Here is a 27500-nt window from a genome sequence, read left to right on the forward strand (position 1 = left end):
GGAGAGCTGGGAGGAGGTGTCGAGGAGCAGGAACTGGAAGCCAGCAGAGTGAGGTGGGGGGGCTTCTGTCCGGGGGGAGCGGAGAGAATGAACATTAACACAGAGAGGCCAAAGAGAGGGGAGGGAGAGGGGGAAACACTCCCAGAGGCAGAGGGGAAGAGGAGGAGAGGGGAGGGGGAGGGGGGGGGGAGGAGGGGGGGGGGGGGGGGGAGGGGGGGGGGGGAGGGGGGTGGGGGGGGGGGGGGGGGGGGGGGGGGGGGGATGGAGTTCCCGGAGAATGGCCAGTGCTGGCGGCCAACCTCAGCAGTGGTGCAGGTACTGGAGCATGAAGTACCAGAGCTGGGAGGAGGTGTCGAGGAGCAGGAACTGGAAGCCAGCAGATGTGATACAAGGGGCTTCTGTCCCTTCACTGGAGCGGAGAGAATGAACATTAACACAGAGAGGCCAAAGAGATTTCATAATTAAAACGTGGAAATTAAAAACACTCCCAGAGAGAGGATGTCAGAGGAGGGGTGTGTGGTGTGTGTGTGTGGGGTGTGTGGGGGGGGGTGTGGGGGATGGAACTGTGGTGTGGTGTGACCCCGGAGAATGAAAACACACACAAGTGCCTGGCGGGCCCAACCTGAACACTCTGGTGTTGGCATTTTCCACTCATGATATTTTCCATTCACGATGGGTTTATCAGAACGTACGTGGAGGGGGTGTGTGGTAGCAGCGGTGTGTGGGACAAGGGCGGTGTGTGTGCACGGGGTGTGTGTAGTGTGTGTATGTGTGTGGGTGTGGGATGTGTCCGTGTGTGTGTGTGTACGGGGTGTGTGTGTGTGTAGTGTGTGGAGTGTGTGTGTGTGTGTGTGTGTGTGTGTGTGTGTGTGTGTGTGTGTGTGTGTGTGTGTGTGTGTGTGTGTGTGTGTGTGTGTGTGTGTGTGTGTGTGTGTGTGTGTGTGTGTGTGTGTGTGTGTGTGTGTGCGTGTGTGTGTGTGCGTGTGTGTGTGTGTGTGTGTGTGTGTGTGTGTGTGTGTGTGTGTGTGTGTGTGTGTGTGTGTGTGTGTGGTCATACACTGGGCTGGGCTGGTACAGGGCATTACTCACCTCTTCATGAGCCCGGCCTGGATGAGGAGCTGGGACAGATCCTGGCTGACGGCTGCACTGGGTGAGCCCACCATGAAATGCAGGATCACCTGTGGGTGTGTGGGGTGAAGAGTCAGCAATGAGTAGAGGCACCAGGCACACCAACACACCCCCACCTCAGTACACCACACCAACCATAAACCTACGCCTAACTTACCAACATCAACTTAGGAGTGAAGATCACCAGTAACTTGTCCAGGACCAGTAGTGTTGCCAACTGCCCCGTATTAGCCGGGACATCCCGTATATTGGGCTAAATTGGTTTGGCCCTTGTCCCGTATTTGACCGCTGCTACTCGGGTCGAGGGGACTGTTGGGTCGGACCCCGCCTCACCCGTCCCGACGTAGTGCAGCCCGTGGAGCAGCAGCAGCAGCAGCAGCAGCAGCAGCGCCTCGCCCGTGGCCCCGTCGGTCGGTCGACAGCCCGGTCAGCTGTCCGACGTTCAGACCTTCGCTGACCACCGACACCACCACCCCTCCCTCTCATGGCCGATCATCGGTTCACGAGTTGGACGGGGCGCTGGACTGTACGGGCAGCCCCCGGGCCAAAACTCCTCACAGCTGGCCCACCGGCTGGGCTTTGTGTACAGTCCAGCACCCGGGGCCAACTCATCATTCACCCAGACACGGCCCAGTCGGTCAACGGATTGCCGTGGGGAATTTGTCCCCTATTTTGACCTTTTTGTCCCTTATTTGGGAGTGAGGAAGTTGGCATCCCTAAGGACCAGCCACATCGAAGCGATGGCCAAAATATACACACCAACACCTCCACTTCCTCAGAAGGCTCAGGAAGTTCGACAAGTCCCCTACAACTCTCACCACCATCTACAGATGCGCCGTAGAAAGTATTTTACCTGAAGAAGGGTCTCGACCCGAAATGTCACCCATTCCTTCTCTCCAGAAATGTTGCCTGTCCCGCTGTGTTTATTTTTGAGTCTATTCTCGGGATGAATCACAGCCTGGTTTGGTAACAGCTCCATCCAGGACCGCATGAAATCGCAGAGAGTTGTGGACACAGCCCAGACCATCGCACAAACCAACCTCCATTTATAACTCACGCTGCCTCAGCATAAACCTAAGCCGAACTACAAAAAGCAAACTCAATGCTCGCATTTACTTTGAGACGGCTTGTGTACAAAAACAGGGATGTAAAGCTGAGGCTCTACAAGGCGCTGGTCAGGCCACATTTGGAATATTGTGAGCAATTCTGGGCACCATATCTGAGGAAGGATGTGCTGGCTCTGGAGAGGGTCCAGAGGAGGTTTACAAGAATGATCCCAGGAATTAGTAGGTTAACCTATGGTGAGCGTTTGTCGGCACTGGGCCTGTACTCGCTGGAGTTTCAAAACAAAAAAAGGGGACCTCATTGAAATGTAGCGAATAGTGAAAGGCTTGGATAGAGTGGATGTGGAGAGGATGTTTCCACTAGTGGGAGAGTCTAGGACTAGAGGTCACAGCCTCAGAATTAAAGGATGTTTGTTTAGAAAGGAGATGAGGGGGAATTTCTTTAGTCAGAGGGTGGTGAATCTGTGGACTTCTTTGCCACAGTAGAGGCCAAGTCAGTGGACATGTTTAAGGCCAAAACAGATAGATTCTTGATTAGTACGGGTGTCAGGGGTTATGGGGTGAAGGCAGGAGAATGGGGTTAGGAGGGTGAGATAGATCAGCCATGATTGAATGGCGGAGCTGACTAGATAGGCCGAATGGCCTAATTCTACTCCAATCCCTTATGATCTGTGCCTCACCATACCTGTGCTTATGACTATAAACCTGACGATGTTGACTTGGCTCCTGCCTTATGCGGCCTAAGGATATTTCAAGGCACTATATCCAGCTCTCTTCAAAACATCCAGTGAATTGGCCTCCACTGCCTTCACTGGATGTTTTCAAGAGAGTCAGATTTAGCTCTTAGGGCTAACGGAATCAAGGGATATGGGGAGAAGGCAGGAACCGGGTACTGATTGTGGATGATCAGCCATGATCACAGTGAATGGCGGTGCTGGCTCGAAGGGCCGAATGGCCTACTCCCGCTCCTATTGTCTATGTTTCTATGGTCACTGTTGTGAAGGGGGAACAGTTTTCAGAAGGAAATCAGATTCCAGTTACAGTTTAGTTTGTAATCACGCGTGCCGAGGTACAGTGTAAAGCTCTTTGTTGCTGCTATCCACTCAGCGGGAAGACCCTGAAGAAGGGCCTCGACCCGAAACGTCACCCATTCCTTCTCTCCAGAGATGCTGCCTGACCCGCTGAGTTACTCCAGCATTTTGTGTCTACCAGCGGAAAGACAATACAATGATTACAATCGAGCCGGTCACAGTGTACAGATAACCAAGGAACTGATTGTGGACTTTGGAAGGAGTAGGATCGGGGACCCACAGTCCCGTTTATATCAACGGGTCGATGGTTGAAAGGGTCAAGAGCTTCAAATTCCTGGGCGTGCACGTCTCTGAAGATCTTTCCTGGTCCCAGCACACTGATGCAATTATCAAGAAAGCACATCAGCGCCTCTACTTCCTGAGAAGATTACGGAGAGTCGGTTTGTCAAGGAGGACTCTCTCTAACTTCTACAGGTGCACAGTAGAGAGCATGCTGACCGGTTGCATCGTGGCTTGGTTCGGCAACTTGAGCGCCCTGGAGAGGAAAAGACTACAAAAAGTAGTAAACACTGCCCAGTCCATCATCGGCTCTGACCTTCCTTCCATCGAGGGGATTTATCGAAGTCGCTGCCTCAAAAAGGCTGGCAGTATCATCAAAGACCCACACCATCCTGGCCACACACTCATCTCCCTGCTACCTTCAGGTAGAAGGTACAGGAGCCTGAAGACTGCAACGACCAGGTTCAGGAATAGCTACTTCCCCATCAGCCATCAGGCTATTAAACCTGGCTCGGACAAAACTCTGAACATTAATAACCCATTATCTGTTATTTTGCACTTTATCAGTTTATTTATTCATGTGTTTTGTAGTCAATGCCTACTATGTTCTGTTGTGCTGAAGCAAAGCAAGAATTTCATTGTCCTATCAGGGACACATGACAATAAATCCACTTGAACATGAACATGAGAAGGGAATAACGTTTAGTGCAAGGTAAAGCCAGCAAAGTCCGATCAAGGATAGTCCGAGGGTCACCAAAGAGGTAGATAGTAGTTCAGGACTGCTCTCTGGTTGTGGTGGGATGGTTCAGTTGCCTGATAACAGCCGGGAAGAAACTGTCCCTGAATCTGGAGGTGTGCGTTCATTTTCACACTTCTGCGCCTCTTGCCCGATGGGAGAGGGGAGAAGAGGGAGTGGGCGGGGGTGAGACTGGTCCTTGATGATGCTGCTGGCCTTGCCGAGGCAGCGTGAGGCGTGAGGTGTAGATGGAGTCGATGGAAGGGAGGTTGACACAAACAGCTGGAGTAACTCAGTGGGACAGGCAGCATCTGTGGAGGGAAGGAATGGGTGGAGCACCTTTGTCAGACAATGGAAGGGAGGTTGGTTTGTGAGATGGTCAAGGATAGACGAGGCTCCAGGAGGGAACTACTTGCATGGTCAATAGTAAAACAATATCACCATCTACACCTCGTACTGATGTCGATGCTTTAAGGCAGCAACATGTCCCAAGATGCTGCACACAGAGAACAAGAGAAACAATATCTGACACCGGGCTACATTTAGAAACATCAAAAAGGCTTGCAAATCTGGTTTGTCGTTACAGGAGAATTGATTCAGCTGGATATGAACCCCTCGCCTCTGCTCTTGGCAGCTTGGAGGTCAAAACTGAGTGCGGAGATAAGCTGGAGAACGTGAAGACACAAGAGACTGCAGATGCTGGAAGCTGCAGACACAGATAATCTGTTCAAGAAGGAACTGCAGATGCTGGAAAATCGAAGGTACACAAAAATGCTGGAGAAACTCAGCGGGTTCAGCAGCATCTATGGAGCGAGGGAAATAGGCAACGTTTCGGGCCAAAACCCTTCTTCAGACTGATAGGGGTGGGGGGGGGAGAAGGAAGGGAAAAAGGAGGAGGAGGAGCCCGAGGGCTGAGGAAGGGGAGGAGACAGCAAGGACTAACAGAATTGGGAGAATTCAATGTTCATGCCCGCAGGATGCAGACTCCCCAAGCGGAATATTGCGGACCCGAGCGCAAGATAATCTGTTGTTGGAACTCAGTGCGCAGAGTCGCTAGGAGGCACGGTGGCGCAGCGGTAGAGTTGCTGCCTCACAGCGCCAGAGACCCGGGTTCCATCCTGACTACGGGTGCTGTCTGTACGGAGTTTGCACCTACTCCCCGTGACCTGCGTGGGTTTTCAGTTTAGTTTTGTTTAGTTTAGAGATATAGCGCGGAAACAGGCCCTTCGGCCCATCAAGTCCGTGCCGACCAGCGATCCCCGCACTATAACACTACCCTATACACACACTAGGGACAATATTACATTTACACCAAGCCAATGAACCTACAAATCTGCACATCATTGAAACATAGAAACATAGAAAATAGGTGCAGGAGTAGAGGCCATTCGGCCCTTCGAGCCTGCACCGCCATTCAATATGATCATGGCTGATCATCCAACTCAGTATCTCAACCCTGCCTTCTCTCCATCTCTCCATACCCCCTGATCCTCTCTGTGTAAAAAATGATTTTCTCATCTCGGTCTTAAAAGATTTCCCCCTTATCCTTAAACTGTGACCCCTTGTCCTGGACTTCCCCAACATCGGGAACAATCTTCCTGCATCTAGCCTGTCCAACCCCTTAAGAAGTTTGTACGTTTTGAAGTGTGGGAGTAAACCGAAGATCTCTGAGAAAACCCACGCAGGTCACGGGGAGAACGTGCAAACTCCGTACAGACAGCACACGTAGTCGGGATCGAACCGTGGTCTCCGGCGCTGTGAGGCAGCAACTCTACCGCTGTGCCACAAAGCTGCCCTTGAGATCACAAGGCCAGGACAGGAGACAAGGTGAGACTCTGTCATTGGGTACATTCCCCAGGGCAAGGGGACTGATTGAGGTCGCTGGCAGAACAGCAGGAGTGAGGAGAGATCTGCAATCTAATTGATGGCCATTCATTTCTTCCAGTGTAAATAACGTGTCGCGATCAGGCTTCCCGCCTAGACTATAATTAGTGCAGGTCCTCACGGGACAACAAGCAGCAAATGCCATCAAGCTGGAAAGGGCGCAGAGACGAGACACAGAAGGTCATAAGTGATAGGAGCAGAATTAGGAGCACAATGAAAGTAAGCATGCAGGTACAGCAGGAAGTGAAGAAAGCAAATGGCCTGTTGGCCTTTATAACAAGAGGAGTCGAGTATAGGAGCAAAGAGGTCCTTTTGCAGTTGTACAGGGCCCTAGTGAGACCACACCTGGAGTATTGTGTGCAGTTTTGGTCCCCTAATTTGAGGAAGGACATTCTTGCTATTGAGGGAGTGCAGCGTAGGTTCACCAGGTTAATTCCCGGGATGGCGGGACTGTCATATGCTGAGAGAATGGAGCGGCTGGGCTTGTACACTCTGGAGTTTAGAATAAGAGGGGATCTTATGGAAACATATAAGATCATTAAGGGTTTGGACACACTAGAGGCAGGAAACATGTTCCCGATGATGGGGGAGTCCAGAACCAGGGGCCACACACAGTTTAAGAATAAGGGGTAAGCCATTTAGAACGGAGACGAGGAAACACTCCTTCTCACAGAGTTGTGAGTCTGTGGAATTCTCTGCCCCAGAGGGCGGTGGAGGCCGGTTCTCTGGATACTTTCATGAGAGAGCTAGATAGGGCTCTTAAAGATATCGGGGTCAGGGGATATGGGGAGAAGGCAGGAACGGGGTACTGATTGGGGATGATCAGCCATGATCACATTGAATGGCGTTGCTGGCTCGAAGGGCCGAATGGCCTACTCCTGTACTTATTATCTATTGGCCATTCGGCCCATCAGGTCTACTCCGCCATTCAATCATGGCTGATCTATCTCTCCCTCCTAACCCCATTCTCCTGCCTTCTCCCCGACACTCATACTAATCAAGAATCTATCTATCGCTGCCTTAAAAATATCCATTGACTTGGCCTCCACAACCTTAGTTTAGTTTAGTTTAGAGATACAGCGCGGAAACAGACCCTTCGGCCCACCGAGTCTGCGCCGACCAGCGATCCCCGCACACTAACACCATCCTACACACACTGGGGACAATTCTTTACATTTACCAAGCCAATTCACCTACAAACCTGTACGTCTTTGTAGTGTGGGAGGAAACTGGAGCACCTTCTGTGGCAAAGAATTCCACAGATTCACCACCCTCTGACTAAAGAAATTCCTCCTCATCTCCTTCCTACAAGAACATCCTTTAATTCGGAGTCTGTGCCCTCTGGTCCTAGACTCTCCCACTTGTGGAAACATCCTCTCCACATCTACTCTATCCAAGCCTTTCACTATTCTGTACGTTTCAATGAGGGTCCCCCCCTCATTCTTCTAAACTCCAGTGAGTACAGGCCCAGTGCCGTCAAACGCTCATCATAGATTAACCCACTCATTCCTGGGATCATTCTTGTAAACCTCCTCTGGACCCTCTCCAGAGCCAGCACATCCTTCCTCAGATATGGTGCCCAGAATTGCTCACAATATTCCAAACGTGGCCAGACCAGCCCCTTGTAGAGCCTCAGCTTTACATACCTGCCTCTGTACACAAGCTCTCTTGAAATAAATGCCAGCATTGAGTTTGCTTTCTTTATTGCCGATTTGATTTGCAGATTAACTTTTTCGGGAATCCTGCACCAACATTCCCAAGGCCCTTTGCGCCTCCGATTACTGGATTTTCTCCCTATTTAGAAACATATCATCGCGTCAAAAATGTGATTCAACGTGGAAACAGACCATTCGGCCCATCTTGCCCACACACCGGCCAACATGTCCCAGCTACACTAGTCCCACCTGCCGGCATTTGGCCCACATCCCTCCAAACCTGTCCTGTCCATGTACCTGTCTAACTGTTTCTGAAACGTTGGGATAGTTAGGCCTGATCATGTGCACAATCTGCCAAGCCGATCTTAACAAAACCATCAACACTCATCTCTGTTCTCTGTACGCTCCAGATTGTTTGGAAGCGAGCAGAGACTGAAATCTCACAGCCATTCATTTTAGTTTGGTTTAGAGATACAGCGCGGAAACAGGCCCTTCGACCCACCGAGTCCTTGCCGACCAGCGATCCCCGCACACTAATGCCCCCTGTCCCACTTAGGAAACCTGAACGGAAACCTCTGGAGACTTTGCGCCCCACCCAAGGTTTCTGTGCGGTTCCCGGAGGTTGCAGGTGGTTGCCGGAGGTTGCGTGTAGTGGAAGCAGGTAGGGAGACTGACAAAAACCTCTGGGAACCGCACGGAAACCTTGGGTGGGGCGCAAAGTCTCTTGAGGTTTCCGTAAGTGAGACAGGGGCATAACACTACCCTACACACACTTGGGGACAATTTTACATTTACACCCAGCCAATTAACCTACAAACTTGTGCGTGTGGGTGGAGTGTGGGAGGAAACCGGAGCTCCTGGAGAAAACCCACGCAGGTCACGGGGAGAGCGTGCAAACTGTCCGTACAGACAGCACCCGCAGTCAGGATCGAACCCGGGTCCCCTGGAGCTGTAAGCGCTGTAAGGCAGCAACTCTACCGCTGCGCCACCATGCCTGAGCATGCCCGCAATCTGCCAAGCCGATCTTCGGGGAACATATCCAAGCTGGTCTCTGGCTTCTGCTCGCCCCAGATGCTTTTGAAACAAGCAGAGGCAGGAGTCTTGCAGCCGTCAAAGCTATTTTCAGCCGGTTCCCTCTCCAGAGAGGCGAGGGAAGCTGGATAATGGCATCAATTGCATTAACGGAGAATTTGAATGCACTGATCGCAGAGTCGATGCTGGCAAGAGGACAACTCATTACGGGAATGCGAGGAGCCAAGGATTACTCATCTCACTGCCTCTTTATCCCCTGTCTGTGGGCATCACTGGACTATCCACCTCCAGTTAGTCTCTCCCCAGACACAGCCCGCATGCTTTGCCGATGATTCCACTGTTGTCCACCCCGATCTACAACGCAACGATGAAACAAAGTGTTCCATGACACAGTGTATCTGCTGTACCCCACTCAAAACCCTCGCACTATCTTCACTCACACTTTACTGGGCTTTGGATAGACACAAAAACTGGAGAAACCCCGCAGGTCAGACAGCATCTCTGGAGAAAAGGAATAGGTGACGTTTTGGGTCGAGACCCTTCTTCAGACTCAAAAGATATCGATAATAGACAATAGACAATAGGTGCAGGAATAGGCCATTCAGCACCGCCATTCACTGTGATCACGGCTGATCATCCACAATCAGTACCCCGTTCCTGCCTTCTCCCCATATCCCCTGACTCCGCTATCTTTAAGAGCCCTATCTAACTCTCTCTTGAAAGCATCCAGAGAATTGGCCTCCACTGCCTTCTGAGGCAGAGAATTCCACAGATTCACAAATCCCTGGGTGAAAAAGTTTTTCCTCATCTCCGTTCTAAATGGCCTACCCTTTATTCTTAAACTGTGTGGCCCCTGGTTCTGTATTCCCCCAACATCGGGAACATGTTTCCTGTCTAGGTGACGTTTCGGGTCGAGACCCTTCTTCAGACTGGAGTTCATCTTACACTAAACGTTATTCCCTTTGCCGTGTTTAGTTTTGTTTAGTTCGGAGATACAGCGCGGAAACAGGCCCTTCGGCCCACCGAGTCCGTGCCGACCAGCGATCCCCGCACACTAACACCATCCTGCACACACTAGGGACAATTTACATTAACCTACTAGTGTTAGCGTATGGGTTGATCGCTGGTCGGCAAGGACTCAGTGGGCCGATGAGCCTGTTTCCACACTGTGTCTCTACAATCTAAAGGCTGCAGCAAACGTGATGCACAAGAGCAATGCATGAAAACACTGCTGCCCGCTGCAACGAGAGGTTAAACACTAACGGATGAGCTTTGTATAGTGTGAAAAAAGCCAATGGTATGTTAGCATTCATAGCAAAAGGATTTGAGTATAGGAGCAGGGAGGTTCTACTGCAGTTGTACAGGGTCTTGGTGAGACCACACCTGGAGTATTGCGTACAGTTTTGGTCTCCTAATCTGAGGAAAGACATTCTTGCCATAGAGGGAGTACAGAGAAGGTTCACCAGACTGATTCCTGGGATGTCAGGACTTTCATATGAAGAAAGACTGGATAGACTCGGCTTGTACTCGCTAGAATTTAGAAGTTTGAGGGGGGATCTTATAGAAACTTACAAAATTCTTAGGCGGTTGGACAGGCTAGATGCAGGAAGATTGTTCCCGATGTTGGGGAAGTCCAGGACAAGGGGTCACACAGTTTAAGGATAAGGGGAAAATCTTTTAAGACCGAGATGAGGAAAACATTTTTCACACAGAGAGTGGTGAATCTGTGGAATTCTCTGCCACAGAAGGTAGTTGAGGCCAGTTCATTGGCTATATTTAAGAGGGAATTAGATGTGGCCCTTGTGGCTAAAGGGAGAAGGCAGGGATGGGATACTGAGTTGAATGATCAGCCATGATCATATTGAATGGCGGTGCAGGCTCGAAGGGCTGAATGGCCTCTACTCCTGCACCTATTGTCTATGTTTCTATGTATAGTCTTTGTTTCACCCCAAGCCCATATCGTGCTCCCGACTTCATCTCCTCAATAACCCCGTTAGCACAGCGGTAGAGTTGCTGCCTCACAGCGCCAGAGACCCGGGTTCCATCCCGACTACCGGGTGCTGTCTGTACGGAGTTTGCACGCTCTCCCCGTGGGTTTTCTCGTGTTTCGCTCCGGTTTCATCCCACACTCCAAAGACGTGCAGGTTTGTAGGTTAATTGGCTTGGCATCATTGTAAATTGTCCCCAGTGGGTGTGGGATAATGTTAGTGTGCGGGGATCGCTGGTCGGCGTGGACTGGATGGGCTGAAGGGCCTGTTTCCGCGCTTCATCTCTAAACTAAACTGAACTGTGGGGCAGTAGCAGTGCCTCTGACTCACCTCCCACCGCTCCATGGCGTACTTGTCCAGTGAGGTGATGTCTCGGGCATGTTTGTCCGGCCCCAGTTGGCTGGTGTCGTCAGCCCATGCCTTACCCCTGTGTGTGGACAACAAATCACTCCGTTATAATCAGTAGCGCAGGTCCCAGCGCTCACACTGATCGTCAGTAGTGTAACTACATCTATATCTGTGGACCTCCACTATAGCACACGGCACACACGCACACACACACACACACACACACACACACACACACCACACGCACACACACACACACACACACACACACACACACACACACACACACACGCACACACACACACACACACACACACACACACACACACACACACACACACACACACACACGCACACACACACACACACACACACACACACACACACACACACACACACACACACACCCACACACACACACACACACACACACACACACACACACACACACACACACACACACACACACACACACACACACACACACACACACACACACACACACACACACACACACACACACACACACACACACACACACACACACACACACACACACACACACACACACACACACACACACACACACACACACACACACACACACACACACACACACACACACACATGGACACACACACACACACACACACACACACACACACACACAGACAGACACACACAGACAGACACACACACACACACAGACAGACAGACAGACAGCCACAGAAGGCTGTGGAGGACAGACAGACAGACAGACAGACAGACAGACAGACAGAAGGAGAGATAGATTAGCCACGATTGAATGGCGGAATAGACTTGATGGGCCGAATGGTCTAATTCTACTCCTATCACTTATGACCTTAATTTGTCCCTCAGGTTCTCTAAACATCCTCCCACTCACCTTAAAGCTACAGCTTCAGGTTTTAGATGCCCTTTACCATGGGAAAGAGACTGTGGCTATCTGCCCTCTCATCTAACCATCACACCACCTCACACTGTGAAGTGTAGATAGTGTTCATGGAAGGGAGACACAAAATGCTGGAGTAACTCAGCGGGACAGGCAGCATCTCTGGAGAGAAGGAATGGGTGCCGTTTCGGGTCGAGACCCTTCTTCAGACTATCCTATCCAGAGATGCTGCCCGTCCCGCTGAGTTACACCAGCATTTTGTGTCTATCTTCGGTGTAAACCAGCATCTGCAGTTCCTTCCTACAACATACTGGCAGTATATCTATCCGGGTTCTCTACCTTCCTTGTGCTGTCTGAGGCTGTGAGTTTAGTTCAGTTTTAGTTTAGAGATTCAGCGCGGAAACAGGCCCTTCGGCCCACTGAGTCTGCACCGACCAGCGATCCCTGCACACTAACACTATCCTACACACAGTTTAGAGATACAGCATGGAAACAGGCCCTTCGGCCCACTGAGTCTGCACCGATCAGCGATCCCTGCACACTAACACTATCCTACACACAGTTTAGAGATACAACATGGAAACATGCACTTCGATCCCAGCGACTCAGCTCGAACCAGCGATCCCACGCAGGTCACGGGGAGAATGTACAAACTCGGTACAGACAGTGCCCGTAGCCGGGATCGAACCTGGGTCTCTGGCGCTGTGAGGCAACGTCTCTAACACTGCGCCACCGTGCCTCCCTTTGAATGGACGGTGTTGAGAGGTCAATGCTTCATTGCTGCCTCATTACAGCCGGGTTTTGAACGATTGATACTGATACCGGGAGCCTTAAACACAAAGCGTCTCCATTTCCCAGTTGATAAGTACTTTGGATTGTAAATTGATTTTGTTAAACGCTTGGTTGTTTCGGAACAATTAAATTAATGGTTTAGCCGTTGCTATGGTTACTAAAAGCTCTGGTGGTTTAATTGTAATGTGAGCAAGGCCACATTGCCCTCGGCTGAAGCATCTCGAGCAGATGCCCAGGGAGCAGAGTGCTGCAGAGGAACCAATGCCAACGTTGCCGGCTTCTCCAACAGGAAGCTCATCTGTGGGACCGAGCTGGGAATAAATTGGTCTCCAAATCTGAGGAAGGACATTACTGCCATAGAGGGAGTACAGAGAAGGTTCACCAGACTGATTCCTGGGATGTCAGGACTGTCTTATGAAGAAAGACTCGATAGACTTGGTTTATACTCTCTAGAATTTAGGAGATTGAGAGGGGATCTTATAGAAACTTACAAAATTCTTAAGGGGTTGGACAGGCTGGATGCAGGAAGATTGTTCCCCATGTTGGGGAAGTCCAGGTCAAGGGGTCACAGCTTAAGGATAAGGGGGAAATCCTTTAAGACCGAGATGAGAAAAACATTTTTCACACAGAGATGTTACACTGGAATTCTCTGCCACAGAAGGTAGTTGAGGCCATAGTTCATTGGCTATATTTAAGAGGGAGTTAGATGTGGCCCTTGTGGCTAAAGGGATCAGGGGGTATGGAGAGAAGGCAGGTACAGGATACTGAGTTGGATGATCAGCCATGATCATATTGAATGGCGGTGCAGGCTCGAAGGGCCGAATGGCCTACTCCTGCACCTATTTTCTATGTATCTATGTATCTAAATAGGCAGCATTCACGTGAAACGTGCTGGAGGAACTCAGCGGGTCAAACACGCAGCATCCCTGGAGGACAAGGAGAAGCAAACAACCTCCCTTCCATATTCACTCCATCTGCACCTGACCTCACGCTGCCTCGGCAAGGCCCGCCAGTCTCACCCCGGCCACTCCCTCTTCTCCCCTCTCCCATCAGGCAAGAGGTACAGAAGTGTGAAAACACACACCTCCAGATTCAGGGACAGTTTCTTCCCGGCTGTTATCAGGCAACTGAACCATCCCACCACAACCAGAGAGCAGTCCTGAACTACTATCTACCTCATTGGTGACCCTTGGACTATCCTTGATCGGACTTTGCTGGCTTTACCTTGCACTAAATAATCTCCACCCAACTCTAGTTACCCAACCAGATGCAACTAAATTTAAAGTAGCTCTTTCTTCCCAATAACCCTTTCTGGCTTAAGCCCTCCCTTCACCACCTCCAGTTTAAATTCCATTTGGAATATTTTGGAGGACCAAGACACCAAGAACCAAGAACGTTATTCCCTTCTCATGTATCTGTACACTGTGAATGGATCGATTGTAATCATGTATTGTCTTTCTACTGACTGGTTAGCACGCAACAGAAAGCTTTTCACTGTACCTCGGTACACGTGACAATCAACAAAACTCAACTGATGTTTTGGGTTGGGACCCTTAGAGTCATAGAGTGGCACAGCAGGTAAACAGGCCCTTCGGCCCAACTTGCCCACACTGACCAACATGTCCCACCTGCCCACGTTTGGTCCATATCCCTCCAAACCTGTCCTATCCAAGTACCTGTCTAACTGTTTCTTAAACGTTGGGATAGTCCCAGCCTCAACGCCCTCCTCCAGTGGCTTGTTCCATACACCCACCACCCTTTGTGTGAAAAGATTACCCCTCAGTTCCAGATTAAATCTTTTCCCTTTCACCTTCTTCAAACTGATTGTGGTCGGGGGGGGAAGGAGAAAGGTGGAGGAGAGGTGGGTGCGGGACAAAGCTTGGCGTTTGGGTGGCACGGTGACACAGCGGTAGAGTTGCTGCCTCACAGCGCCAGAGACCCGGGTTCAATCCTGACCACGGGTGCTGTCTGTACGGAGTTTGTATGTTCGCCCCGTGACCTGTGTGTGCTTTCTCCACGAGCTCCTGTCTCCTCCCACACTCCAAAGGCGTACAGTTTTGCAGGCTAATTGACTTTGGAAAAATCGTAAATTGTCCCTCATGTGTGTAGGATAGTGTTAGTGTGCGGGGATCGCTGGTCGGCACGGACTCGGTGGGCCGAAGGGCCTGTCTCCACGCTGTATCTCTAAACTAAACTAATACGATGATGCGCAAATGTGCAGGAAGGAACTGCAGATGCTGGTTTAACGCGAAGATAGACACAGAATGCTGGAGTAACTCAGCGGGACGGGCAGCATCTGTGGAGAGAAGGAATGGGGAATCCCATTATTGTTGGCATAGCAACTAGCGTTGTATTTAAATGTATCACGTGTTACAAAGAGTCAGAAAGGTCAGGGGTCACAAGTTGCCGGGATGCAAAGGTCATAAGGTCATAAGTAATAGGAACAGAATTAGGCCATTCGGCCCATCAAGCCGCCGTGGCTGATCTATCTCTCCCTCCTAACCCCATTCTCTGGCCTTCTCCCCAAAACCCCTGACACCCGCACTAATCAAGAATCTATCTATCTCTGCCTTAAAAATAAGGCCGAGATTCGACTTGGCCTCCACAGCCTTCTGAGGCAAAGGTGCAAAGGGGCCTGTGGGATGGTGGTGCAGGATTCCCAACAAGTTAATCTGCAAGTTGAATCAGTAGACAACAGACAATAGATGCAACTCTGATTCCTGGATTCTGGCCCCATTCAGGAAACAGTCTAGGCCTTTATTCCCACCACCAAAATGCATGACTCCACACTTTGCTACACTCTATTCCATCTGCCACTTCTCTGCCCACTCTCCCAACCTGCCCAAGTCCTTCTGCAGGAGTCCCTGCTCCCTCTGCACTACCTGCCCATCCGCCTGTTTCCGTATCATCCACAAACTTCAATCCCTTTGTCCAAATCATGACTAAACTCAGTGAGTTGTTGCGGCCCCAGCACCGACCCTTGTGGAACGCCGCTGTGTCCGGCTGTTCCACGCACGCCACGCTCCACACTCACCCGCCGAGGAGCGCGATGCGTAGGTTCTCCTTGAAGATGGGGTTGAGGACCAGTCCCTGGAGACCACCGGGAAGCTGCTGGGAATGCCAGAGACGGAGACCTGTCACGATGCCCATACAGTCATCATGGTCTCTGTGGGAGAGTGGGAGAGATGCTAGTCATTAGTATAGGTGGGGCCTGCAGATTTAGTTTAGAGATACAGCACAGAAACAGGCCCTTCGGCCCACCGACTAGGGTTGCCAACTGTCCCGTATTAGCCGGGACATCCCGTATATTGGGCTAAATTAGTTTGTCCCGTACGGGACCGCCCTTGTCCCGTCCCGTATTTGACCGCTACTACTCGGGTCAAGGGGACTGTCGGGTCACAGCGCCTCGCCCGTGGCCCCGTCGGTCGGTCGGCAGCCCGGGCCAGCTGTCCGACCTTCAGACCTTCGCTGACCGCCAACACCACCAACACCACCACCGCCCCTCCTTCTCACGGACGATCATCGGTTCATGAGTTGGACGGGGCACCGGACGTTGCGCGCGGCCCCCGGGCCAAAACTCCTCAGCTGGCCCCGCCGGCTGGGCTTTGTGTGCAGTCCAGTCCAGCACCCGGGGCCAACTCATCATTCACCCAGCCACGGTCAACGAATTGTCCTAAATGACCTCCCCTTTATTCTAAGACTGTGTGTGGCCCCTGGTTCTGGACTCGCCCAACATTGGGAACATTCTTCCTGCATCTAGCTTGTCCAGGCCTTTTATAATTACATCCTGTCAAGTCGCAGTGAGGGGAGGGTGAGGAAGTGTCTGCCAGGGAGATGGGCCCTGGCTCACCAGCTCGCTGAACCTCATCCTCAGAAGTGGGGGGGGGGCAAGGAGGTGGCAGGGGTGAAGGGGAACGACTGGCGTCAGCTCAGGACCTTCTTGGATGTCCTGGAGAAGGACGCTGAGACCCAGAGCAGCGTCGTTGATGCTGAGGGTGGAGGGACCAGTTGAACGTCCCTTGTGGCCAGGGTCTGGAGGAAAAGCAGGACCGCCCATCCACCTCCTCCATAGGGGGATGGAGCGGCTCTGCTGTCAATATGATTTGGTGATGGGAATAGGGAAATCTATTTACATGCATACAGTCATAGTATTTATTTCCTGGTGGGAGGAGTGTGGGGGAGGGGGGGGGTGATTGGCAGTCACCGAGGTACAGTGTTGAGCAGTGTAACAGCCGCAGGGAAGAAGCTGTTCCTGGACCTGCCCGGGTGGTCCGAGCGGAACGTTGAGTAGTATATTAGTATATTTGTCAGATTCAGACCTTTAATGTATTGCGCCTCCCGGATGCAGTTAGCATCTCCCTGGAGGGTAAAACAGTCTATTTACATGCATACAGTCATAGTATTTATTTAGGGTGAGAGCAGTCCTTGGGGATGCTGAGTCGCCCTACAGTGTTGAGTAACAGCCGCACAGCGAAGAAGCTGTTCCTGGACCTGACGTCCGGCAACGGAGGACCTGTAGCGCCTCCCGAGGTAGGAGGGTAAAAGTCTGTGGTTAGGGGTGAGAGCAGTCCTTGGGCAGACAACGCTTGCTTTGGACAGACCAATGGAGGGGAGCCGGTGATGCGTTGGGCAATTTTCACCACCCTCTTGCAGTGCTTTCCGGTCGGAGACAGAGCAGTTGCCATACCATACTGTGATACAGTTGGTAAGGATGCTCTCGATGGTGCAGCGGTAGAAGTTCACCAGGATCTGAGGAGACAGATGGACCTTCTTCAGTCTCCTCAGGAAGAAGAGACGCTGGTGAGCCTTCTTGACCAGAGTTGAGGTATTGTGAGTCCAAGAGAGGTCATCGGAGATGTTGACCCCCAGGAACCTGAAGCTGGAAACACGTTCCACCTCCGTCCCGTTAATAAGGATTGTAACATCGTGGTTTGAAAATGTAATGTCTAGATAATTTTGTGATTTGACACTGTGGTGTCACAGTTTGTCTGTCACCACAGTTTGGTTTTGTGATGGTCATTCAAAAATATATTTTTGCTACACAAAATAAAAATGGTGGGGCCCTACCGCTGGTTGTCTTTCTTGACCCAGAAGGTGACGGCAGCCTGGGGCAGGGGCTGGTCCAGGAACAGCAGCCGCATCACATAGTTGCGGGCCAGTGGTGGCAACTCCCTGAGCAAAGGGTGGAAATAAAATGGTTAGTCTCACCGTAGCGCGCACACGCACACACGTCCGAAGAAGCGTCTCGTCCCGAAACATCAACTACTCCTTCCCTCCAGAGACTTTCTCCAGACCCACTGCCTGACCCACTGAGTCACTCGACCATTTTGTGCCTATCTTCAGTGCAGTTCAGTTTACCACCACCAGGAGGCGCCGCGCGATTGGCAGCCTCGCCGACAGTCTGTCCGTTTTTTTCATATTTTTTTGTTATTTTTCGTGTGTTTTAAAAGTTTGTGTAAGTGTTCTCTGGTTTGTTTTATGTGGGGGTTGGACGGGGGAATTTTTTTATCAGTCGCTTACCTTGCCGGGGATGCGATTGTTTTCCGGATCGTATCTCCGGTCACTCTGCAGCCTAACACCATGGAGCTGGCGGCCTTGCTCGGGACTGACTTTCAGCGCCACCGCGAGGCGTACACTTACCATCGGAGCCGATCTCTTGCCTGGGATCGCTCGGATCGCAACCCAGCGGATGTTACCACCCAGGGCTCGCAGTCTCGGGAGAGACCGAGTCGGGAGCTGTGGAAGCCGCAGGACGTTCGAGCAGCCCCGACCCGGGGTCAGATCGCCCAGCGCGGTGGAGCTGAGATGCAGCAGCTTGATCGCTCTGACAAGGAGGCCCGCCGCTAGCTATGGGAGTAAGATCGTCCAGTCAACGGAAGGCTCGAGGCCCCCGACCACAGGAGAACAAAGAAGGGAAGAGATTGAACTTTTTTTCCGCCTTCCTTCACAGCGAGGAAAGTGGAGGAGTCACTGTAGTGGATGTTTATGTTAAAATGTATTTTGTATGTCTGTTGCTTTTTATTTGTATGATGACTGACTTGGCAAATTCCTCGTATGTTGCAAAACATACTTACATAGAAACATAGAAAATAGGTGCAGGAGTAGACCATTCGGCCCTTCGAGCCTGCACCGCCATTCAATATGATCATGGCTGATCATCCAACTCAGTATCCCATCCCTGCCTTCTCTCCATACTCCCTGATCCCTTTAGCCACAAGGGCCACATCTAACTCCTTCTTAAATATAGCCAATGAACTGTGGCCTCAGCTACCTTCTGTGGCAGAGAATTCCACAGATTCACCACTCTCTGTGTGAAAAATGTTTTCCTCATCTCGGTCGGTTTTCCTCATCTCGCCCTTGTTCTGGACTTCCCCAACATCGGGAACAATCTTCCTGCATCTAGCCTGTCCAACCCCTTAAGGATTTTGTAAGTTTCTATAAGATCCCCCCTCAATCTTCTAAATTCTAGCGAGTATAAGCCGAGTCTATCCAGTCTTTCTTCATATGAAAGTCCTGACATCCCAGGAATCAGTCTTGGCTAATGATGTATTGTATTTAATGTCACGTGTACCGAGGTGCAGTGAAAAGCTTCTGTTGCTTGCTAACCAGTCAGCGGAAAGACAATACATGATTACAATCCAGCCATTCACAGTGTACAGCTACATGATAAGGGAATAATGTTTAATGCAGAATAAGGCCATTCGGCCCATCATGTCTCCTCCCCCATTCAATCGTGGCTGATCTATCTTTCCCTCTCAACCCCATTCTCCTGCCTTCTCCCCATAACCCCCTGACACCCGTACTAATCAAGATTCTGTTCCTTCCGAAACAATGTCTCTAAACTGATCTCTCTAAACCTGTCCTATCTATGTACCTTCTTAAATACTACAATGGCACCTATCTCAAAGACCATCTCCAGAGGTACCCCATACACCCACCACACTTTGGGTCAAAAAGTCACCCCTCAGGTTCCTATTAACTCTTTCCTCCCTCACCTTAAACCCATGTCCTCTGGTTCTCCATTCACCTACTCTGGGCAACAGAGACTGCATCAACCCAATCTATTCCTCACATGATGGTGTACACCTCCACCCTTAATCCTCTGAGATGTCACTTTCTACGTACACACTCCTAGACGGAAACAAAATGCTGGAGTAACTCAGCGGGACAGGCAGCATCTCCGTAGAGAAGGAATGGGTGACGTCTCGGGTTTAAGACTGCACAAATAAATTAAACGTGGAAAGAATCAGATTTTCCCTGTTGGACAAACAGGAATTATTCGTTGGAACATGGTCTCCTTTTATTGATTACTTAAAGGGTCAGAATAGTTCAGCACAGGAACCTGACTAGCACTCGGGCTAAAGATTGGATGAAATGCTACACTCTGAAATGTACGAACATATCTCGAACGATGTTTTTTATTTTTAATAAATTTTTCCATTCTTCTTTAACTATCTCTCTTTCCCCCTTTTTTTTTTTTTTTTTTTTTTTTTTTTTTTTTTTCTTTCCTTTCTTCTCTTCCTTTACTTCATCTATCTCTTTAGTTCTATCTAGTTTAAAAAAATGAAGAAAAAGGCAAAAAGTATTGGAGACAATGTAATAATAACTGACAATATTATCAATTTAAAAATGTAAGACAGTAATGATGTAATAGATTATGTACCTATCTCCAATAAAAAATATTTTCAAAAAAAAAAAAAAAAAAAAGACTGCACAAATAATTTATAAAGCAAAAAATAAACTGCTACCTGTAAACATACAAAAACTGTTCAAAGACAGTTATAACTTTAGAGGGAAACTAAACTTGAAACAGCATTATGCTCGGACCAATTTAAAAAGTATGTGTATTTCCATTTGTGGGGTGGTTTTGTGGAATGCTCTTGACGAAACGATTAAACAAAGTATGAATATAATGCAATTTAAAAAAAATGTACAAAAGATATATCTTTGAAAAGTACAATAATGAGGAAGGAGAATGTAAATCTCACAGATGTTAATGCTGCTTGTTCTTTTTGTTCCTTTCTGTTTTTGTTCTTTTTTTCTTAATAGCTTGATTGGAGTAGTTTTATTTGAATTGTCTGTTTAGTTTATTTTATTGAATTTTGCATTTGTTAATGGTGAAGAATGGGGGTAGGACTTGACAAACATAGGCTGCTTCCTGTCCCTTTTCCAACGAGTCTAATGTGTATTATGTTGAAATTGGCTCTTGGTTTTTTAATTTATGTATGTACATATATGTTATGTATATGTGTATGTGTGTATATGTATGTATGTATATATGTACATGTATATGTATGTATGTGTGTATATGTATATATGTACATGTATATGTATGTATGTGTATATGTATATGTATGTATGTGTATATATGTACATGTATATGTATGTATGTGTGTATATGTGTATATGTATGTATGTGCATATGTTATGTATATGTGTATGTGTGTATATGTGTATATGATTGTATGTATATATGTACATGTATATGTATTATGTGTGTATATGTATGTATGTATATATGTACATGTATATGTATGTGTGTATATGTATGTATGTATATATGTACATGTATGTATGTATGTATATATGTATGTATGCGCATATATGTTATGTATATGTGTATGTGTGTATGTGTATATGATTGTATGTATATATGTACATGTATATGTATGTATGTGTGTATGTATTTATGTATATATGTATGTATATATATAATTTTCCTTTTATTTATTCATTTTCATCTTTTCTTTTCGTCTTTTTTTTTAATCGTTCGAAATAAAGATATCATTCATTCATTCGGGTCAGTCTGAAGAAGGGTCTCGACCCGAAACGTCACCCATTCCTTCTCTCCGGAGATGCTGCCGGTCCCGCTGAGTTACTCCAGCATTTTGTGTCCATCTTCGGTTTAAACCAGCATCTGCACTTCCTTCCCGCACAATACGAGACTCTAATTGAGGATAGTGCAGTATAATGGTTCAGCAATTCTTTGTACTATTGTATTCTTGCCATAGAGGGAGTACAGAGATGATTCACCCGACTGATTCCTGGGATGTCAGGTCTTTCATATGAAGAAAGACTGGATAGACTCGGCTTGTACTCGCTAGAATTTAGAAGATTGAGGGGGGATCTTATAGAAACTTACAAAATTCTTAAGGGGTTGGACAGGCTAGATGCAGGAAGATTATTCCCGATGTTGGGGAAGTCCAGAACAAGGGGTCACAGTTTAAGGATAAGGGGGAAGTCTTTTAGGACCGAGATGAGAAAAACATTTTTTACACAGCGAGTGGTGAATCTGTGGAATTCTCTGCCACAGAAGGTAGTTGAGGCCACAGTTCATTGGCTATATTTAAGAGGGAGTTAGATGTGGCCCTTGTGGCAAAAGGGATCAGGGGGTATGGAGAGAAGGCAGGGATGGGATACTGAGTTGGATGATCAGCCATGATCATATCGAATGGCGGTGCAGGCTCGAAGGGCCGGATGGCCTACTCCTGCACCTATTGTCTATGTTTCTATCCCATTGCAATTATCAAATCAGGAATGGTGAATGCCTTGTTGTCATCTTTCTGAGCCTGCTCTGCCACATTCAATGATCTGCACACACACACACACACCCAGCGGCTCTGTCCCTACATGCTTCTACCACTGTACAGTCACCCTCGCCCAACTACAGAATGCATGACCTCACATTTCTCTGCATTAAACTGCTTCTCCCACCTCAGTTTAATTTAGTTTAGAGATACAGGGTGGAAACAGGCACTTCCACACCGACCAGCGATATCGCCGTTCACTAACGCGATCCTACACACACACAAACTCGGGACAATTGACATTTACACCAAGCCAATTAACCTACAAACCTGCACGTCTTTGGAGTGTGGGAGGAAACTGAAGATCTCAGAGAAAACTGTACGCAGGTCACGGGGAGAATGTACAAACAGTACCCATAGTCGGGATCAAACCCGGGTCCTCTGGCGCTGTGAGGCAGCAACTCTACCGCTGTGCCACCGTGACACACATCTCTTGCATGTTATTTGTACCCTTCCATATCTCGTTTCCCTCTCCCCTGACTCTCAGTCTGAAGAAGAGTCTGGACCCAAAACATCACCTATTCCTTCTCTCCAGAGATGCTGCCTGTCCCACCGAGTTACTCCAGCGTTTTGTGTCTATCTTTGGTGTAAACCAGCATCTGCAGTTCCTTCCCACACATCTCTCATGCATCAGCCCATTACTGCAAAACATGCACCTTCATTGCAGTTCACAACAGTGGAAGGACTTGCATCATCAGCAAATCTAGAAACTGCCGAGTAACTCAGCCGGTCTTTGCAGCATCTCTGGAGAAAAAGGATGGGTGATGTTTCAGGCCAGAACCCTTCTTCAGACCCACCCCCACCGCAAACACGTGGCACCCACTGTAACCGCGGCACATCCAGCCCAAACATGCCGAGCCCAACGTAACACCACACCCACCAAACCTGTGCCATGCCCACCCCAAACATGCCCACCCCACCCACACCCACCAAACCTGTGCCATGCCCACCCCACCCCCACTGTCACCAGCCCAACCCTGCCCACAGTAACTGCACCAGACCCACCCCAACTGCGCCCAGTGTGACCACACCACAACCACCCCATCCACTCCCATCCCAGCCGCGCTCCGCCCACTGTAACCGTGCCGGGACCACGGTGACCTCACCTGAAGACGGCCAGGCAGGTGGCGGGATGGTTGTACAGCTTGTCCAAGATGGCAGGGCTGAGGCTGCGCATGTAATCGTGCAGGTTCTTGCATTGCAGCTTCTCACGCTGCATGGCTGCTGCAGGGGGGGGGGGGGGGGGGGGGGGGGGGGGGGGGGGGGGGGGGGGGGGGGGGGGGAGGGGAGGGAGAGGGGGAGGGGAAGGGGGAGGGGGGGGGGGTGGGGGGGAGGGGGGGGGGGGGGGTGGGGGAGAGGGGAGGAGGGATGGAGAGAAGGAGGGAGAGTAAATGAGGAGGGGAGAGAAGAGAGGAAGATGGAGGAAGGGAGAGAGAAGCCGGAGGAGGGGGAGGGAGGGTGGGAGAGAGGGAGGAGGGAGGGGGAGAGAGGGAAGGAGGGAGGGTGGAGAGGGAGGGAAGGAGGGAGGGGGGGGGGAGGGGAGACAGCAAATGAGGGGAGGGTGGGGAGAAACAGGGAAGGGAGAGAAGGGAGGGTGGGGGGCAGGGGGAGGGGGAGGAGGGTGGGGGCAGGGAGAGAGGGGAGGGAGGGGGAGGGGGAGGGGAGGAGGGGGGGGAGAGAGGGGAGGGAGAGAGGGGAGAGGGCGGGAGGGGAGGGGAGGGAGGGGGGGGGGGGGAGAGGGGGGGGGAGAGAGGGGGGAGGGAGAGGGGGAAGAGAGGGAGGGGGAGGGGGGGAGGGGGGGAGGGGGGGGGAGGGGGGGGGAGGGGGGGGGAGAGAGAGGAGAGGAGGGAAGAGGGAGAGAGAGGGAGAGGGAGGGGAGGGGATAGAGGGGGGCAGGGAGAGAGGGGAGGGGGGGGCAGGGGAGAGGGGGGAAGAGAGAGAGGGGGGAGGGAGAGAGGGGAGGGAGAGAGGGGGAGGGAGAGAGGGGGGGGGTGGGGGGGTGGGGGAGGGAGAGGGAGAGGGGAGAGAGGGTGGGAGAGAAGGGAGGGTAGGAGAGAGGTAAGGGGGGAGGGGAGAGGGAGAGGGGGGAGGAGAAGCAGGACAATTCAGTTAGCAAGCAGTAGGTGAGGTACCGAGGGTGGCAGCCCCATTACACGCGGTCAGTCTCGACATCTTTCCCTCACCCACAGTACAGCAACTGTCGGCAGTGTCTTGCGGCCTTGGGCTGAACCTCTGCCTTAAACCGTGTTTGTTTGGGGGAGAGTGCGGAGATGATGGCACGGAGGTAGAGTTGCTGCCTCACAGCGCCAGAGACCCGGGTTCCACCCGACTACGGGCGCTGTCTGTACAGAGTTTGTACGTTCTCCCAGTGACCTGCGTGGGTTTTCTCCGGGCGCTCCGGTTTCCTCCCACACTCCAAAGACGTACAGGTTTGTAGGTTAATTGGCTTTGGTAAAAATTGTAAATTGTCCCGGATGTGAAGGATAGTGTTAATTGAAGTTACAGCGCGGCTCGCAGAGTCCACACTGACCAGTGATCCCCGCACACTAACACTAACACACTCACATTAGTGGCCATGTTTATATTTGTACCAAGCGGTCACGGGTAGAACGTACAAACTCCATACAGACAGCACCCGTAGTCGGGTTCAAACCCAGGTCTCTGGCGCTGTAAGACAGCAACTCTATGACTGTGACAATACAACACAATACAATTTATTTGTTGTCATTTGAACCCAGAGGTTCAAACGAAATTTAGTTTCTGCAGTCATACAAACAAGAAGAAGAACCAAGACACAACACAATTTACACAGACATCCATCACAGAGAATCTCCTCCTCACACTGATGGAAGGCAAAGTCTTATCTCTCCCCTGCACTCCTCCTTCTCCTCCCGATGTCAGAGTCAAAGCCCCCGGCGGGCGATGGTAAATAAGTCCCGCGGCAATTATAAAGCCATTTCAAGCTGCGCCGAGCGGGGTAAGGCCCCACTCCAGGACATCTAGTGTACGGGGATCGCTGGTAGGTGCAGACTCGGTGGGCCGAAGGGCCTGTTTCCTCACTGAGTCTCTAAACTAAATGGCCATATGGAACAGATGTCTGCTGCTGCCTTCACCAGCAGTCAGGAGGGATCTCCCATTTAACCGACTGCACACTAATTACACATCTGCTAAATGTCAACCTCATCAAAAACTCCACTCCGCAGCTCAGACCTCTCCTGTAGTCCGAGCACGGGTTACAATATGATGGGTCTGCCCCTAGTAGACTTGTAGTTTAGTATCTACAGGGACACGGCTGTCGGTAAATGTATTGTATAACACCCAGAGAGACCAGTACCCAGTGCAAGGTGGTTCCCCGGTAGACCAGTTGTTGGCTAGGGAAGGTGATATTAGATTCCCCCCCTCGTCTCCATCCAAGGACCCAAACAGTCTTTCCAGGTGAGGCAGAGGTTCACCTGCACCTCCTCCAACCTCATCTACTGTATCCGCTGTTCCAGGTGTCAACTTCTCTACAACGGCGAGACCAAGCGCAGTCTCGGCGATCGTTACGCTGAACACCTCCGCTCAGTCCGCCTTAACCTACCTGATCTCCCGCTGGCTCAGCACTTAGAAACATACATAGAAACATAGAAAATAGGTGCAGGAGTAGAGGCCATTCGGCCCTTCAAGCCTGCACCGCCATTCAATATGATCATGGCTGATCATCCAACTCAGTATCCTGTACCTGCCTCTCTCCAAACCCCCTGATCCCTTTAGCCACAAGGGCCACATCTAACTCCCTCTTAAATGTAGCCGATGAACTGTGGCCTCAACTACCTTCTGTGGCAGAGAATTCCACAGATTCACCACTCTGTGTGAAAAATGTTTCACTTTAACTCCCCCTCCCATTCCCAATCTGACCTTTCTGCCCTGGGTATCCTCCATTGTCAGAGTGAGGCCCAGCGCAAATTGGAGGAACAGCACCTCATCTTTTGCTTGGGTAGTTTACACCCCAGCGGTATGAACTCCACTTGACTTCTCTAACTTCAGATAGCCCTCTCTCTCCATCCCCTTCCCTGACATCAGTCTGAAGAAGGGTCTCGAACCGAAACGTCACCCATTCCTTCTCTCCAGAGATGCTGCCTGTCCCGCTGAGTTACTCCAGCATTTATATCCACCTTCGATTTTTAAACCAGCACCTGCAGTTCCTTCTTACATATGATATTAGTTTAGTTTAGTTTAAAGATACAGTGCAGGAGCAGGCCCTTCAGCCCACTGAGTCCACGCCGACAATCGATCTCCGCACAGTAACACTACACACACTTGGGACAATTTACATTTACTCCAAGCCAATTAACCTACAAACCTGGAAGTCTTTGCAATGTGGAAACATAGAAACATAGACACATAGGTGCAGGAGTAGGCCATTCGGCCCTTCGAGCCTGCACCGTCATTCAATATGATCATGGCTGATCATCCAACTCAGTATCCCGTACCTGCCTTCTCTCCATACCCTCTGATCCCTTTAGCCACAAGGGCCACATCTAACTCCCTCTTAAATATAGCCAATGAACTGGCCTCAACTACCCTCTGTGGCAGAGAGTTCCAGAGATTCACCACTCTCTGTGTGAAAAAAGTTCTTCTCATCTCGGTTTTAAAAGGATCCTTAAAACCCCTTGTCCTGGACTTCCCCAACAACAATCTTCCTGCATCTAGCCTGTCCAACCCCTTAAGAATTTTGTAAGTTTCTATAAGATCCCCTCTCAATCTCCTAAATTCTAGAGAGTATAAACCAAGTCTATCCAGTCTTTCTTCATAAGACAGTCCTGACATCCCAGGAATCAGTCTGTGAACCTTCTCTGCACTCCCTCTATGGCAATAATGTCCTTCCTCAGATTTGGAGACCAAAACTGTACGCAATACTCCAGGTGTGGTCTCACCAAGACCCTGTACAACTGCAGTAGAACCTCCCTGCTCCTATACTCAAATCCTTTTGCTATGAAAGCCAACATACCATTCGCTTTCTTTACTGCCTGCTGCACCTGCATGCCTACCTTCAATGACTGGTGTACCATGACACCCAGGTCTCG

General features: G+C 50.1%; 1 protein-coding gene across 1 annotated transcript in view; it reads right to left on the reverse strand.

Moving 5' to 3' along the window:
* Positions 1-27500, reverse strand: part of gtf2h4 (general transcription factor IIH, polypeptide 4) — a 40475-nt gene that overhangs the window by 8376 nt on the left and 4599 nt on the right. The window contains exons 2-7 of the mRNA XM_055630676.1: positions 23541-23655; positions 17915-18019; positions 15882-16013; positions 11128-11224; positions 1090-1178; positions 304-409 (exon numbers count right to left, since the gene is read on the reverse strand). Of these exons, the coding sequence (XP_055486651.1) occupies positions 304-409; positions 1090-1178; positions 11128-11224; positions 15882-16013; positions 17915-18019; positions 23541-23653 (642 nt within the window). The 5' untranslated portion in view covers positions 23654-23655. The remainder of the gene's footprint in view (positions 1-303; positions 410-1089; positions 1179-11127; positions 11225-15881; positions 16014-17914; positions 18020-23540; positions 23656-27500) is intronic.

The sequence above is a fragment of the Leucoraja erinacea genome, unplaced genomic scaffold (assembly GCF_028641065.1).
Source record: "Leucoraja erinacea ecotype New England unplaced genomic scaffold, Leri_hhj_1 Leri_498S, whole genome shotgun sequence".
In the NCBI taxonomy this organism is placed as follows: domain Eukaryota; kingdom Metazoa; phylum Chordata; class Chondrichthyes; order Rajiformes; family Rajidae; genus Leucoraja; species Leucoraja erinaceus.